The 16,649-nt window shown below is 54.0% G+C and overlaps 2 protein-coding genes across 17 annotated transcripts in view; both read left to right on the top strand.

The window, feature by feature from the left end:
- The window catches only part of CACNA1B (calcium voltage-gated channel subunit alpha1 B), a 302,614-nt gene extending 292,792 nt beyond the window's left edge, over positions 1 to 9,822 (top strand). For 11 of the 14 annotated variants that reach the window (XM_084494378.1, XM_084494376.1, XM_084494371.1 and 8 more), the window contains 4 exons: positions 919 to 954; positions 3,270 to 3,477; positions 3,606 to 3,817; positions 5,896 to 9,822. In XM_084494378.1, the coding sequence (XP_084350504.1) occupies positions 919 to 954; positions 3,270 to 3,477; positions 3,606 to 3,817; positions 5,896 to 6,432 (993 nt within the window). In that variant the 3' untranslated portion in view covers positions 6,433 to 9,822. The remainder of the gene's footprint in view (positions 1 to 918; positions 955 to 3,269; positions 3,478 to 3,605; positions 3,818 to 5,895) is intronic. The other 3 variants (XM_084494375.1, XM_084494383.1, XM_084494380.1) reach the window with 1 other exon arrangement.
- Positions 9,823 to 14,347: 4,525 nt separating this feature from the next.
- The window catches only part of LOC311421918 (uncharacterized protein), a 72,592-nt gene continuing 70,290 nt past the window's right edge, over positions 14,348 to 16,649 (top strand). For all 3 annotated transcript variants that reach the window (XM_084494367.1, XM_084494366.1, XM_084494369.1), the window contains exon 1: positions 14,348 to 14,454. In XM_084494367.1, the coding sequence (XP_084350493.1) occupies positions 14,358 to 14,454 (97 nt within the window). In that variant the 5' untranslated portion in view covers positions 14,348 to 14,357. The remainder of the gene's footprint in view (positions 14,455 to 16,649) is intronic.

Raw genomic sequence — 16,649 nt, 5'->3', positions numbered from 1 at the left:
ATGAGAAACTGCACTCTGTGTGAGAGCTCCAGAAAATCACTGAATAGAACTTTGTCTTCTGGGATGCTCTGGGTTAGCAATACTAGTTGAGATGCTTGATAAAAGAAACAGACCCCAAAACAATCCAGTACTCCCTCCCCTCCCAGAACAAAGTTGTCCTTTATTCCAGGCCTCAAGTAGTATCTTCCCTTGCAAGGCGATGGAGTTGCCAACAGGAAAGCCAGTGGCACGAGCCTTTCCTTGGGAAACTCCTCTCCGTTGCAGTCCCAGACAGCATGCCTGCGATTTAACACTGTCATTGTCAAAGACAGGACAAGCCCTTTGCTTGGAGCCCCTGAGCAGAGAGGAACTCTCCCAGGCTGCTCCTGCTGCACCCTGCAGCCACTGCTGCCTTTAGGAGCAAGGATCCTGTCCGTGCCCAACCTCCCCTTGCTGGGGGCACGGTCCCTGTCCCCAAGGCGCAGCTGCCCCAGGAGAGCTCTCTAGGCTGGTATGAATCAGGCCCATGGTACCTGAGCAGATCTGTCCTCACGTAGTAATGTAATGTTCTGGTGGTCGTAGCTTCAGCCGAATAACCGATGTACTCTCTGTGTGTCTTCCCCCTCCGTGTCCTCCACCCTCCCTCTCACACGCTGCCTCTGCTCCCCCAAACTTTGAGTTCTTTATAACTTATTTGTGATGCTTTCTGTTTCCTCCTGATTTCTGGACATCCCCCTTCTTGTTTATCTGTCATTCCTCCATCTTTTTATTTTACTTTGCCATTAAAAAACCAAACTCCCTATGCTTTCAACCCCCCTCCTCCCTCTGTCCCTCCCCGCCCTCCCCGTGTCTGCTGCCCATCTGCCGCGATGTCTGACCATGGCTGTACTGTGGGGCTGCTTCAAATAATGTCTCTCATCTTGTCCGAATTGTTTGCAGAGGAGCAAAGCACGGTCACCTGGGAGTTACCTAGCAGTATGTAGTTTGCACTCAGTTGTATCCTATTAAATCCGTGTTAAGAAACGATTAACCTTCCTTAACCCTTTACTTTTCTCCCTCCCCATCTGGAGCACAATGTTGCACCGGCGCAGCTGCTGTCTCTTCCCCCTGTGCTGCAGTTCCCTCCACCCCCGACTGCACGCTGCACGCTGATAGCAGGGGTTTTTGTTTGGTTTGCTTATTTATTTGGTTTGTATGCCTTGTTGCGCAGGGATTTAGGAGGTGAAAACTATCGGCTTGCTAATGAAGAGGCAATTAGTAAGTCTCCGAAGGGTTATGGTTATAGTCTCCTGAGGCTTGTGTGCACCCCGTTAATGGAAGAAGAGGATTTCTGGGGAGAGTGTGCTTTGCCTTGCTAAGAGTCACTTCCCATTAGGGTCAGCAGCAGCCTCTGGCCTTGGAATCAGCACAGAATTGGGTCCAAAGAGAAACATCCATTTTTTTATAGATTTGGCTGGCTTGTTGTTGGGAAATCTGTCTTCATCCTGGCAGTTCCTAAAAGGATTTAGGAAATGCTGATAAGTGTTTTTGGTGGGAAGTATTTTCATGTTTTTTGCTCCCCATCAGCCAATTTGTGAATCTGACTGCCACGTTATGGTCCTCCTTTATCATTAACCTTCATCTCCTGGCCCGATGGTAAGCAGGGAGGACAGATGTGAAGCCCCAAAGTGTGACTGGGAGGAGAGCGGTATGGCACAGCACAGCGTCACCTCGCTGCCCAAGCTGGCACCCCCGGGCACACCGCGATGCTGCGGGCTGTGCTGTGTCCCCCTCTGGGTCTGCAGCACACTTTGCAGCCCTAACACCTCACTTTGCACAAGGGAAACACCAAGGTTTGGGTGGAGCAGCTGAAAATGGAGCTCAGCCTGCCCCTTTGCATTCAAGGAGAGAGAGCTGTGACAGCACGGCAGGGAGAGCGGCTCATCCTGCCCGAAATGCCAGCCAGGGCTGCAGAGCGACCGGCTCCGCGTTGTGCAAATATCAAGGGGCAGCAGAGATTGGAAACCCAGGCTAAGCAAACGAAATAGCAGGGATGGTAAAAGTAACGCAAGGCTCTCTGGAAAGGTTACGGAAAGCAAAGTAAATGTTGTGCTGGAAGTGGCCCTTGAGGCACGTGTTGGGCTGAGGACTCAAGGCTGAGGCATGAGGGGCTAAAGGACATCCTGAGCTCCCTCCTGACCAGGCTGCACCTCTGTGCTCCCAGGGCTTTCCTCTGCCAGGAGCTCTGATGCAGTGATGTACCCCAGGAAGCCTCCAGAGGATGGGCAAAGCCCTGACTCCACCTCGGGGCAGTCTGCAAAGCAGCTGGAGGCCAGCAGAGCGAAACAGAAGGAAAGACGGATTTTTCCTCTTTTCTGAGCTCTATAGCTGGTGGCTGGGCAGTAGGGAGGTGAAAATAGCTGCCCTGCAGTCCGCTTGTCTTGGTTTCTGCAGAACATCTCTGTAAGGTTTTGAACCTGGAGGGAAGGGAGCAGAGTCTGGAGCTGCCACTGGGGTGGAGGCAGTGGCCAGCAGCGCCCATGGGAGGCTGGAGGGCTGCACAGGGTCCTAATGTTTGGCTCTCAGGCCATGGATGACTTGAAAACTGCCACAACAAGCCTCAGTAGTCATTTCTGGAGATGTCCTGGTGGAGTTGCAGGGAGCAATGTGATCCAAGCTTGGCCCAGCTGCAAAGGCTTTGAGGAGCAGTGGTGGGACAAGGGGGGAGGTTCAGCAGTTTGATGGAAATCACCCCCAAGTGCAGGGAGACAGACACAGTTATTAGGTGGCTTGCCCTGTACCTTGCCCGTTTGTTTATTTCTGATTTTCCTCCCTTTCCATGTGGTGCCCACAAACGCTTTCATGCTTCCCTCTTTGGAGTTGCTTTGGGATGCTCCCAGGCCCCGAAGCAGCTTTGGGTGAGACTGGTCTCGGAGAGCTCCCTTTGTCAGATGCTTGGCTGCCGTGCTGCCGTGCCCCTGCTCACTCCTGCTGCCTCCCGTGGCGCCGTGCTTGGTGTGCTGTGCTGCGTCCTGCTCCGCCGTGGTTACCTGTGGGTTGGCACAACGCTGAAAGCAAAGCCCATTTCAGCAAACAGAGCTCACGTTTACTCCTCAAACCTAGCACTAAGTCTGCCATTCCACAAGTCCTTCTGCCCGTTCCAGTCGTAGCTGGTTAACCATTTCTCTCCTGCCCCTCCTTGCCCCCTTCTTTCACCCTGAAGCCCCCCTCCCATGGGAGCCGAGCGGTCGAGCAGGGTGCCTGCAGCGCCTGCCCTCTCACCCTGCTCCCTGTGCCCCTGTCCCTCGCAGCCCATCCCGGACACGAGCCCCATGAAGCGCTCCATCTCCACGCTGACCCCGCAGCGCCCGCACGCCATGCACCTCTACGAGTACTCCCTGGAGCGCATGCCGACCGACCAGGTGCACCACCACCACCACCACCGCTGCCACCGGCGGAAAGAGAAGAAGCAGAAGTCCTTGGACAGGTCCCCACACCAGCTGGCCGATGGGGAAGCCGGTACGAGCTTTGCCTTTAGCAGGGATTTGTCCTCCTCCTCCCTTCGGGGTGGGCACTTGGTGCGATTTGGGGTCCCGTCCCCGTGGAAGGAGCGTGTTGGTGACCCCCGACCAACATTCTCCTTCCAGTGGCCCAGCACGGTGAGTCTTCTTCCAAGGACAAGAAGCAGGAGCGCGGCCGGTCCCAGGAGAGGAAGCAGCACTCCTCCTCCTCCTCCGAAAAGCAGCGCTTCTACTCCTGCGACCGCTACGGCAGCCGGGACCGCTCCCAGCCCAAGTCTGCTGATCAGAGCAGGCCCACCTCGCCCAACGGGGGGCCCGAGCAAGGCCCGCACAGACAGGTGAGGGGGCACGGGCTGCGAGGAGAGCCCTGGGGTCTGCCAGGGACCCGCACACCTCTTCTGGGGTTTGTTTAAGATAAAGGAGACGGGCAGTGGGAGGTAAAGCCTTCGAGGTCTTACTGTAGGATGGGTTGGGCTGGAAGGAACCCTTACAGGTCACCCAGTCCTAGCCCCTGCCGTGGCCAGGGACATCTTTCACCAGGCCAGGCTGCTCAAAGGACTTTGGACACTTCTAATGATGCACAGCTTCTCTGTGCGCCTTGTTCCAGTGTCTTAACACCCTCACTGTGAAAAACTTCCCCTTATCCCCAACCAAAACCTAGCCTCTTTCAGCTCAAAGCCAGTGTCCCCTGTCCTGTCACAACAGTCCCTGCTGCAAAGATCCTGCTTGCTGCTTCAGGTGCAGGACAGGGATGGAAACACGGCTTGATGGCTTTTTACCAGCCACCCACGGAGTGACTCAGTGCCTCTCGCAGAGCCCCCGCTCAGTGATTCCCTTGCTAACAGGTTCAGTGCAGCGACCTGGAAGGCCCGAGCCTTGTCTGGGCTTGCTGCTGGTGGAAAATAATATCCGTGAGCCCAGGCAGGCTGGAAGTGTGGTGAGGGATGCCCTGTTGGGCAGCCGAGCTGGCCCGCTCCCCCAGCACCTGCCCAGTGGCACAAGCACTTGGTGACTGTAGGATAAATCCTTGCCATGGCCATGCGAGCACAGGGGCTGCAGGCAGCCGAACCCCTGATTTCAGCTGGGTTTGCTCATGTCAGTGGTGTCAGCGGTGTCAGGCTCCAGCTGCTGATGTGTGGGCCTCAGAGCTGTCCTGTAGTGTTCTGTATTGTGGAACAGGTACATTTATTTATCTCTTTTTATTTCTTGAGAATAAGTCCTGTTCCCCTGGTGACAGATCAATCCGCAAAGCTCAGGAGGGGCTCTCTTACATGCTTGGTTTACCAGAATTTTAAATAGCATGTATGATTTTAATTATTTGGTTTTTTTTTTGGTAAGTATTTTATTTTGAGCCTCAGAGCTCTGGAAAGATTTGGGCTTCCTCCCTCGGACAGTTTAGGTCACCATGTGGTGGTGAGCATCTCCCTCACCTCCACCACCATGGGGAAAGCTTGGCTGAGACCATGGGGCTGTAGCAGAAAGGGTGAAGGGATTTTTAAAATGTGCTCCCAGAGCTGTTCATGCCCTGCCCAGGCAGAAGGTGGACAGAAATGCCAAACAAGGGCTGCTCCTCTCACTCAGGGCACTTTTCTTCCTTGTTGTAGCTTAGTTCATGCCCATGCACCACTGTTAACAATGCAGGCAGCTGCCGGTCTCTTCTACCATTCAGATAGTACAGGTGTAATGTTAACAAGAAGAAGGTGAACACATTTTTTCAGGATTTTTCTTTAGGGAGCCCTCTTGTTAAAGCCAAAGCCTATCCAAAAATCTTTTTATTGCTGTTTCTTCAGGAAGTATTTAATCAAAATGCTTTTTATTCCTAAAACTATGAAAAAAAAAAAGACAGTCCCCAAATCCTCCTCCTACTTTGTCCAATTTTGAGCACAGAAATGATCCCCAGCATCAGCACTCACATCCATCAGGTGAAGAGTCAAGCAAAAAATTGCCCCAAAGCAGAGAGTGCAATTTTGCAAAATTGTGTTTGCCAAAAAATAAAATAAATAAATAAATAAAAAAACAGCAGGTTTTTGAGCTGCCCACGGCATTGCTGAGGTAAGGGGCATGTCGGGACTGTGTGTGCTGTGGGTTCCTTCCCCCCGGGCAGTGTCCCCTGCTGTTGGAGCCGTCTGCCAGTTTGCGTCCTACCGATGCTCTGATCGTTTCTGTCCCTACCTGCTCCTCGCAGACCCTTAGTTCTCCAGCTCTTCACATCTCTTGTTTGATTATTTCTCGAGAACCTCCTTCCCCTGACTGTGCGTGTCTAAACTCTCTCTTTTTTTGCTTCTCTTTCCTCTTGTGACTTGTCTCTCCCCCCTGTCGCTTCTCCTTCTGTTTTACACCTGCCTGCCTTTGTGTTCGTCCGGCGTTTCCCTTTTTTTTATTTTTTTTCATTTGCTCTGTTCCAATTTTTATCTAGGGCAGTGGTTCGGTTAACGGGAGCCCCTTGCTGTCGACATCTGGTGCTAGTACCCCCTGCCGGGGTCGGAGGCAGCTCCCGCAGACCCCCCTGACCCCACGCCCCAGCATCACTTACAAGACCGCCAACTCCTCGCCCGTCCACTTCACCACCTCCCCGGGCGGCCTGCCCCCTTTCTCCCCGGGACGCCTGAGCCGCGGTCTGTCCGAGCACAACGCGCTGCTGCGGGGGGACCAGCAGCCGCCCCCGGCCGCGGTGGCCCGCATCGGCTCCGACCCCTACCTGGGCCACCGCGACGCCGCCGACAGCCCCTGCGGCGCGGCGCCCGAGGACACGCTCACCTTCGAGGAGGCGGTGGCCACCAACTCGGGGCGTTCCTCCAGGACTTCTTACGTCTCCTCCTTGACCTCCCAGTCTCACCAAGCCCGCCGGGTGCCCAACGGCTACCACTACACGCTGGGGCTCAACACGGGCCCCGGCACTGGTGCCCGGGGACGGAGCTACTACCACGAAGCCGACGAGGACGACTGGTGCTAGCGGCACGGCGAAGCCCTCGGAGGCGTGCAAAGTCGATGAGTTTTATCATCTGGAAGGCTGTGCGCTCAGACACGCGGTGCCTGGGGGCAGCCCCCGCCGCCAGAACTGCTCTGCCCCGCTCCGAGACCTCCGGAGACACTTGTGCAGCCTCTCTCCTGCCCTTTTTTGTTTTCTTATTTTTTTTCTATTTTCCTTTTTTTTTTTTTTTTTTCCCCCCACTAAAATATACCAAGGAAGAAGGCTCCCTCCTGGGGGGCAGTGCATCTCTCCCCCCTTCTCGCCCACCTCCCTGCTGCCTTCAAAGACGTGCACCAGATGCCAAACCTGCGAGGCACGCGAGGAGCCACGACGGCGGACGAGCAGGCCGTCCATCCTTTTCGGGCTTGGCACCGTTTTGGTTGGGCTATTTCTTTATTTTTTTATTTTATTTTTCTCCCCGCCCCAGCCAGGGTGGGAGTCGGGGTTGCAAAAACGGACACCGGCGAACAAAGCTTGACCCCGCGTTTTATCTCGTTCACCGCCGAGAGGGAAGAGATCTACCTAAGGAACTGGGAGAGGAGGAAAAAAAAACAACCCGCAGATCGGAACAAAGGACGGTCCGTTGGGACTTGATGTTCAGCCGCAGCGCCCCTTCCCAGCCGAGCCAGGAACTCGCTGCTTTGCCCCCGCCGCTGCGTGGCCCCCTCACGCTCATCGCCACTTCGGGTCCTTCCCACCCAGCCACCAGAAAGCCACCCGAGAGCCCCTTCGTCAGGACTGCTTCCTTGCTGCTGAGACTTTTCTTCCCGTCCCTCTCTCCTGTCGACTGCAACACGCCCTCACTGTTTTGTCTTGTTTACAATATAAGCTTGATTTAGCAAAAAAAAAAAAAAAAAAAAAAAAAAAAAAAAAAAGAAAACCTGAAAAACAGGAAAAAAAAAAAAGGAAAAAGTGTAGGGGTGAGAAGAAGAAATGTTATTGGTTTTATATCAAGCTATTAGATAGAACTTTAACTTTTCATTGTGTGCATTTTTGTAAATTGTACAGTAAAAAAAAAAGAAAAAGAAAGAAAAAAATTACTCTTTATGTAGAGAATCAGTCCAATTGTCATTCCAGGTCCCACCGTTTCTACCGAATGCTCCAGTTGTTCACTACTAAGTGCCTAACCTTTGAAATCTTTCACAGCGACGATGCAAACCTCTCGCTTCAGACCTGGGGGAGCGCGGGGGGCAGGGGCAGCGCCCGGAGGAGCCGCTCGGCTCGGCTGCCCCCACACAGGGCTGGAAGCTGACAGTGGGGAAGGCAAACACACTTTGGGGTTGGTTTGGGTTTTGTTGGCCTTTTTTGTTTTTATTTATTATAATTTAATTGTTGGGAGCGGGAGGGGTGTAAGTGCAGCAGAAGAAGCTGGCCTTTGCTCGTTGACTGGTGTCCTGGTGGGAGAGGTGCAGGGGTGGCGGCGCAGCGTTTGCAGCGGTGCTCCTGCAGGAGGAGAAGCATCTTTCGCACTGCATGTCTAGTCGTAGTCGGGCTGCGAGAGCTGCGGCCGTGTCCCGTGGTGCGTCGTTTGTGTTGGGGGCAGATGGAGAGAGTCTTGTTTTTATTGCCTGTTCAAAAGAGAAAAAACAAAAAAAAAAAAAAATGAAATGAAAAAGCAAAACCTCTAACTCTGATTCTCAGGGATGAGATTTCTGTGTTCTTGCAATGACTTTTGTGTTGGACGATTTCTTTATTTTGTTGCACGTGTGGATTTCTGCACTTTGAGCCTGGGGAAGAGGCAAAGATGACATGCCGGCAGGGAGGAAGCGCCAAAAGAAAAGCCTGGGCAGGACACGGTGTCCGTGGCTTTGATGAACTTTGATGTAGGGCTAATTTGGGGCACAGGGAGGCCAGAAGACGCATGGTACGCTGGCAGAAAGTTAGAGGAGGAGGGGTGGGAGGTGCTGGTACAGCACTTTGCCCAAAACAGTGACAGGAAAGAGGAAAGGACTGGACAGATGCATTCTGTGGGAGGCTCTACCAAGCCCCAGAACTGTGAAACTTCTCAAGGCAAAGCGATCACTTAAACCAGGGGGAGATCCCGGTGGGCCCTGGTGATAGGTTTGGCCAAGAGGGGGGTTTCAGGGAATGCTGCCAAAATGCTCAGGAGGTCGCTGATGCTCTCGGCAAAGTCCTCCGGCCTCCCACGGGGAGCAGTCTGCTGTAGGGTGGTTCTTCACATCTCCTGTAGCTTTTCTGTTGAGAAAATTCAACCTGTTGCGTTTTCGTTGCGTGTTTTTTGTTCCGTTACTAAATGATAATCTCTGGCCGATCTCATCCCTGGATTCTGCTAAAGGATAACTCCTGTCTCTATCTCTGTCTCTGTATTTATGTGCACTTTGAATAAAGGAAGTGCGGTAGCCAGAGGTCCGCTATGGGTAATGGCTGTAATTTGCAAACGGAGGGCTATGCAACAAGATGACACGTAAGGAAACACATCCACACCACTGACAGTCAGAAAGACCTTCATCCATTCTGTAGCTTTATCTGCTGGATCTTCCTGTTTCAGGCTTCAGCATGATTGTGACCAAATGTTTTATACATTTTCCTTATATGAAGGCACAAACACTTTATTTGAAATTTTAAAGGAAACATTACTATTTCACTCCAAGGAGGGAGAGGGAAAACGCAATCTCTCTGACAGTGCATGCAAACATTGTACCCACACCGGAAAGCGAAAGAGATGTCTTTCTGTACCCAACAATTTTGCCTTTTCTCCCCTCTGCCTTGCCCCTTCCCCCAGCGTTTTAGACCTCAGACCCCCCAGCCCCTCACTAATCCCCCCCTGGAAGCGCACAGCCCAGCGATGGCGTGGGATCACTTCAGTCCTCATGCAGAACACGAAGAAGAAGCTCCAGTTGTCCAATCCTCCACCCGCCTCGTAGGCGTTGCTTCAAACGCTGACGGTGACAGTCAAGCCTGACCACGGTTGTTCATATAACCCTTTTTCCTCTATTTTTACAGCCTCTCTGCTGTCTCTTAAATGCATACATCATATTTCCAAGAATCCTCATAGTGAGTTGCCAAACTTGAATTGCACCGATCAGTTTTTCTGCATCCAGAACCAGTCTCGTAGTGGCTGTACTTTGAATAAGTAATGTTTGCATGTAAAATATATACATATATACATATATATAAAAAGTATGTGCATGGAAAATGTTTATCTTCGTACTTTTTTGATACAATGTATTCATCAGTTGTTAATTTTTAATTATATTTGATATAAATTGGGGGTTTGTTGCAAAACTTTATATTTAAAAAAACAGTGTTAAAAATTACAAAAGTTCCAACCATGCAACACAACTGGAACTTTGCCCAAAAAAAAAAAAGGAAAAAAAGAGAAAAAAAAGGTTCTGTGATTGCCTAGTTTGCTGCCTGAGTAATATTTATCAGCCAAACTTTGAATTCTGCAGTTGTTTCTACAATTACATTTTGTATGAAGCAAAGTCCTTGAATTAAAATAAAAACTTAGCAAAAAACCTTACAAATTCAAAGACGGTGTGTGCAGTGTGCCTGGTGACCGGGAGCCCGCCATCCTGAGCGCAGCCTCCGACCGAAGCTTGCCTTTGCCACCACCTCCAGTGGCAGCCTGTGAAATCCGGAGTGAAAGCGGATTCGGTGCCGAATTGGGATGCCGTGAGCAATTGGCCGTGCCTGTGGGTGTTGCCCTGCAGATGCTCGGTTTGAGTAGGGAGCTGCTGGCAAATTTGCCTTTGCAGGGTGGATCCAGTGTGGAGGTTACGACTCCTGGAGTCCAACAGGCAGCAAAATTGCATCATTTAATTGAGGGTTTCCAAAAAAAAAAAAACCAAAAAAAAACCAAAAAAAAGCAACTAGCAGTGATTGATTCCTGCAGCTTGCAGGAGGATGTTAACAGAGGGATGTTTCTCTTGTTGAGGTGCACAAATGCTGGCAAGGCCTTTGGCATTAACCCTTACTAAAACTTTCCTTTTCCCAGCAAGGATTTTTGGTGCTACCTTGGATAGGCACGGGCAAGGAATCAGCAGCACGTGGGGCTGCTGAGTGTCTAACGTACTGCAGCACCTGGTAAAAAATAGGTAATAAGAGTAATAACAGTTTTCTTGCTGAGAGGACCTTGAAGTTCCTGCTACTGAGGCTTGCACTGAGAGGAAGGCAAACTCCAGGGCTGGTGGCACATGAGGAAGGAACATTTCTTCTGGCATCTGGATAACCTTCTTATTTCTTACCCAGGATGAGCACTGTGTGAATCTCCCTCACCAGGGTCTGCAGCCATGACACTTCTGACAACTCCAGGAACACTCCGGTATTGGAAAAAAAAAATAATTACTAGGAGTTGGGGAGCACAGGAAGAAGAAAGAGCATTGCATTTTTGCATTTTTCGGTGTTTTTCAGAGCCCAAGGTCTAGTCTAGCTTCTCCTCTCTTGTTACATCTTTGCTGTGATGAGACCACTCGAGGTCCCACCTGAGATTCATGGGCCACGTGTATAGCAAGGACACGGTCTTTTCCCTCTCAATCAACAGGTCAGGCTGTAGCATGGGAAAAATGGTTTTGCTTGAGGTCCCACAGCAAGTTACTGACAAAGTTTGGAGCAGAGGAACTTCTCTTTGCTGTTACCCTGGGCTGTGCGGGGTCTGGGTTCCTTTGGAGCTGGGAAAAGCAGAGCACAGGGGTGAACTGTAGGATTTTTATTTTTTATTTTTTTTTATTTTTTTTTTTAGTCACCCCAAACAGGAGAAATGGAGATTTCTGAATGTGTCTGAGCAAGGAAAGGTCTGAGAAATGGTGCAAGACCTGAGCATCAGCCTGCATCCCAACTATAGCCCTGGGGTCAGCGCCCCACAGCCTTCGGGGAGCTGGAAGCTGCCTGGGGTCAGCAGCAACCTCTGCCTTCCAGATGCACATCACACAGGATTTCCAACACCAGTTTACAATCCTATGTGCATCTCCAAATCTTGAAAACCTTTCGGGGGCTTTTAATTTGTTTTTAATCATCTTTACTATGTACAAGCCTCATTCCCTCAGCCCACGAGAGCCTGGCAGCAGCACACCCCGCTGCCGCTCCGGGCACTGCTGGTGCTGGGGCGAGGGGCTGGAGAGGCAGGGACCCTGCCCTCCCTGGAGCATCTCCCACGGCTGAGGCATGGGAGGGAGCTGGAACAAATGGTTTGGAGTCCATCAGGACTCTGCTAAGTGGCCCTGTGTTTGTTCTGGTGGGAAGCAACAGGCCTTGGACCGTATTTTCACTCTGGTGAACGTCTTGCAGGCCACTGGGGCTCAGAACCAGTGTAACGCCCTTGATGTGCACTTGTGAGCAGGTTTGTGTGGGGTCTGTCCCCAGAGGCACACCTTGCTGCTGTTTCAGCCCCCGGTAGCCGCTCTAGCCCTGCAGACAGAATCCGGGCTGTGGAGCAGCATTTCCCAATCCCCACACCTCGTCTTGCCATTAGGGGGTAGCATTTTCAGGCCTTTTCTGCTTTCTAGGGAACAGAAGAGGAAAAGGGCTGATTCACGGCCCCTCACTGCTCGTAGAGGTCGTTCCCTGAGACATTTGCCTGAGGATGCAGAAAGCTGCGGGTGAGAGCTGCACACATCTGGGCCCAGGGCTCGCCTGGCCTTTTGTGCGCCGGGAGCAGGAGAGCCCCGTGCCACCCGTCCGAGTCCCTGGTCCAGCCCCGTGTGCAGTGGGTGCCAAAGACCCCAAGGTGACAAATTGCCCGTCCCAGCAGCTGGCTCAGATTCATCCCTCTCAAACAGCCCCAGGTCCTGGTGTTCTTGGAGCCGTGGGAAGTACGATACAGAAGTGCCTGATGGTAATAACAACCTTTTGCTTAATGTTTTCCCTCAGCATGTCCCCAAATATTTTGCAAAAGAGGCTGGTTTAGCATCTTCATTCGATTAAGAAAGGAAACAGAGGCACCTTCAGGAGACCAAGTTGCCCAGGGTCACCAGCAAGCGAGTGCAGAATGAGGACAAAGGCTCCCGCACGGGTTCCTGCTTCCTTCACATCTCGGTGTTTAAAATCCCCGGAGCTTGTGTGGTTTTTGTGCATTCACAGGCTCCTAGTGGGGTGCTACTGAGGCAACACTGGGAATTTGGCATCTCACTAACAGGCATTTTGGTTAACTGGAGGCGATTCAAAGAAGCAATAAGAACAACGAAGAAGGTCCGGGACTGATCTATGGCGATGGCTGCAAGGAGCTCTGTGCTGCCATGGAGGAGGGGGCTCCGATAACGCCATGCGGATATTTGGGGAAGCTCTGAGGCGAGGGAGCAGCACTCTGAGGCTGTTTGGGACAGGAGGCCAGAACAAAACATCTCCTGAGCCAATGGATGGAAACAGCAGGACAGAGCTCCTGCACCTGTAGAGGACACACTGACAAACGCTGATGGAGCAGAGCTGTGATAAGTCCAAGAAAAACATATCACTGACTGTACCTTGTTCATTTTGTTCTTGTCTCCACTTTCTGTGATTGCTCTGAAACAGAATATCCCAGCACTGGCTTTGTCTACATCTGTTTTTATTATTGCTCTCTTCCTGGCAGCCTCCTCCATACCCAGCCCAGCACAAGCGGGGCGGAGGCACCGTCCCTGCTCAGCTGTGCCCACCGGGGGCAAAGCCCCCTTTTCCTTTTCCGAGGAAGGGAGCGGGTGAGGTTGTGTCACTGGGTTCAGCAAAGTGATCATCTGCATGAAAAGGTGCTGCTGAGCAGTCGGGGTTGTGGCAGGGTAAATGTATTTCTTTCACAAGTTTTTATCTTTTTTTTTTTTTTTTTTTCCTCCTGTTGGAGAGTATTTAAAAGGCATGGGTGTGCAGGTGATCCACCTAAAAACTGCTGCTGCAGCGGGATGTCAGTATGGGAAAGGAACAAAGGGCAGAGCCTCTGCATTGCGAGGCAGGTTGCACATCCCCCATAGAGCGCTGCTGCAGGGCGGACAAGAAACGCAGCAGGAGAATTTCTGCAGGGCCAGAAGGTCACAGCTGTGGAGATCGATGGGACTCAGCAACACCTGAGATGGAAAAGCCAAACCCGTATCACATGTTCTTGGTGAATAAAACCCTCTGTGCTGCAAAGCAAGTGGCTCCTTGAGTGTTTCTGACCTTCGTCTCTGGGATGCCCTCGGTGCACAGCAGGGGAAGGGCTGGGAGGTGGGGACAGGAGCAGGGCACGACCTGGGGACACAACGTGGGGACAGAGGAGCAGGACATGCAGTGGGGGCATGGGGCTGAGTGATGCAGAGCCACCACCTGTGGCATTTATGGGGCAAACTCACTCGGGGGGCACCTGCCCACCAACACCTCCCGCCCTGATGCCCTTTGGATGTGGCTGGTGCAGCAGGGGGGTGGCAGTGCCCTGTGGGTGCCCATCGCAGCCACCGAGCTCCTCGAAGCCCCCAGCATGGGGGGGGGGCGGGTTTAACCCCTGCAATGCCAAGAAGGGGGCGAGGAGAGGGGGGGTGGAACCCTGAAGATACGAGAACAGCTCTGGCAGGAGGGTTGGGGTCCTTCCCCCAGCCCCAAATGCTATTTATTGGGGATAAACACCCCAGTAACAGCTGCATCAACATTTGTGGGTTGTTTTTTTATTATTATTATTTATTTATTTATTTATTTTTGGGGGGGGGTGTGCAGTTTCCTTTCCCAACGCTGCCCAAAACACCCGATGGAGGGGGGGGGGGGGCATCATTAACCCCTGCGCCCCCGGCTGCGTGTGCACGGCCCGGCAGTGCAGGCGGGGGAGGGGTTACGCGTGTCCCCCCCCCCCCCCTCCGTGTGCCGGGGGGGGGGGTGGAGGGAGGGGAGGGTGTCGGGTGTCCCCCCCCCGCCCTCCCCTCCCTGCGGGGGTCCCGCGGGGCGGGGCGGGGGCGGGGGCGGCGGGGCCGGGATGCGCCGTGCCGGGAGCGGGGCCGGGGCCGGGGCGCACGATGCGCTGCGGGGCGCTGGCTCTGGCGCTGCTCTGCGCCCTGCCCCTGGGAGCAGCGGGGCTGGAGCCCCCCGAGACGGGCTCTGGGATGCACCCAGGTAGGAGCTGTTCCCCCCCCCGGGGGTGGGATGGGAGGCGGAGGAGGAGGGGGGGAGCAAAGGGAGGCTCGCCCGGGGGTCCCCGCTCCCCACGCTCCCCGCCGGCCGGTGGGGATGCTCCGGGAGAGGAGGCGAGGCGGTGTCCGCTAGGATGCACTGTTCAACCAGGATTGCAGCCCCGGGCACGGCAGTGTGGCTCGTCCCCTCCTGCAGTATCGGGGCTGCCCTCCCGGCCCGGTACTCGGGGGTCCTGGGTGCTTGGGGGGGGGGTCCCACCTCCCACCGTCCCGGGTCGCGGCTGGTGCTGGGACGGGGGGAGCTGGGGGGCTGGCAGGCATGTCCCTGGGGGGCTGCAGTTAATGGGGAGTGAATGTGGGGGGGCTCAGTGTGGCTCCAGGGGTCTCGGTGGCAGGACAGTGCTGGAGGGGGGCGCGGTGGTGGTCTTGCTGCAGGAGCAGGGCAGCCGGAGTGTGCAGGGCTCCCTGGGTGTGTAACACAACACAACATACGTGTAACAGAACGTAACGTGTCTGTGCAGGCATGAAACTTATATTTGGGGTGCTGTGACATGTCTCCACATCCCTCGTCTTTCCTCTCTGTGGGCATGGAACTCAAATTTGGGGCACTGCAGGGTGTCTCCACATCCCTCGTCTTTCCCCTCTGCGCCTGGCCACTGTTGGGAAACTTTCACTGAAACTTTTTGGGAGCGCTGGGCCCCTTCTTTCCCAGTGCCAGAGGCTCCTGTCCAGGCTGGGGGTCAGCGGGGTCCTGGCTCCCCCCATAGGAGGGGGCTCAGGACTGGGTGGCCGGGTGGAGGCTTCAGGCGAGCAGCTTCCAAAATTTGGAGCGTGGGGCTGGGACGTGTCACTGGCAGCGGTGAGCTGGGGGGAGCACTTCCACCGCGCTGATATAAAAGAGATGTTTGCTGTGCAGGAAGCTCTGGCTGCTTGTAAGACAAACGTTACCCTGCCTGCCTTGTGCTAATGCCTATGGGTCCTGCTCAGAGGTGGTGACCCCAACGGCACAGCCCCTGCCCGAAAAATGCGTGTTTGGCCCAGGGCAGAGCGTGCCGGAGGCTTCCCTGGAGCCTGGTTGGTGGGAATGTGGTTGGGAGAGGGAAAGCCCCGAGTTATCTCAGCGGAGCTTAACTCCGCTTGAACCTTGGCTGGGAAGCGAGGCTGCTGCCATGCAGCCCACAGCCTGGGAACCGAGCTGGGAATCGCATTCCAGTGGCTGAAATTGGAGCGAGATCCAAGCGTGGATAAGGCACCGGGGGGATTTTGGGGTGGAAGCGAGGAAGCTGGGAGTTAGCGACTGCGGGGAGGTAGGGGGCTGTGTGCAGGGTGGGAGCAGGGCTCTCCAGGAAGCCTGGGGACAGCCAGGTGTGTGGCTTCACCTTCGATTGCTGCCATCTGTGCAGGTGCGGGTCATGGGCTTGGGCAGATTTTTGCCAGCTCTGAAGTGTTGCAGGTCCCTGCAGGAAACAGGGTGTGGTGCCACAAATACATGGGTTCCTGGGGCTTTCACACAGAAGAAGGCAGCTCTCTGGGCTGAGGCTGTGCCCCTGCTGTGCCCCCCCCCAACCCCAATAAACCACAACTCCTCCACTCTTACACAGTGCCCAGCTTCTCCTGTGCACCCTCAGCTTCCAGCTTTCCCCCCTCTTTCCCAGCTGACGGGGTCCTGCCTTGTACCCAGCCCCACATTGGGCTGATTTCATGTGGTTTTAGGGCTGAGCAATGGCTGTTGGTCTTCTGCGTGGGTCAGGGGAGCGAGCAGTTGGTGGTTCTGCAGCATCACCACCATGGGGTCAGTACCAGCCCTCATCCCTTCCTTTGCTCTTATCTGGAGGAAGGTTCAGATGGCTTGTGCTCAGGAGAAGGCGGTTTGGAAGTTCCCAAGCCCCACGGGGAGCTTTGGGCTGTCAAAGCAGGAGGTGGCCCATCCAGGAGGGGAACTGAGCAGTCAACAGCGTTGTGCTTGCAGCTGTCACCAGCAGATGCTCAGTAATGATCCCAGGAGGACGGAGGGTGCCAGAAATGGGTGGGAGCCGGACCCAGGGCACCAGGGACATGGTCCCATCCCTCATGAGCACATTTCCCCACGTTTGGGTTGCCGCAGCCCCAGCTGAGCCTCTCCCTTCTCTCCCCCTCACCCAGATGTGCCCGCAGGGGTCAGGATGCGGGGTTTTAGGA

This window comes from Aythya ferina (genome assembly GCF_964211825.1).
Source record: "Aythya ferina genome assembly, chromosome: 20".
NCBI lineage: Eukaryota > Metazoa > Chordata > Aves > Anseriformes > Anatidae > Aythya > Aythya ferina.
This window is presented reverse-complemented; position numbering and strand designations above follow the sequence as displayed.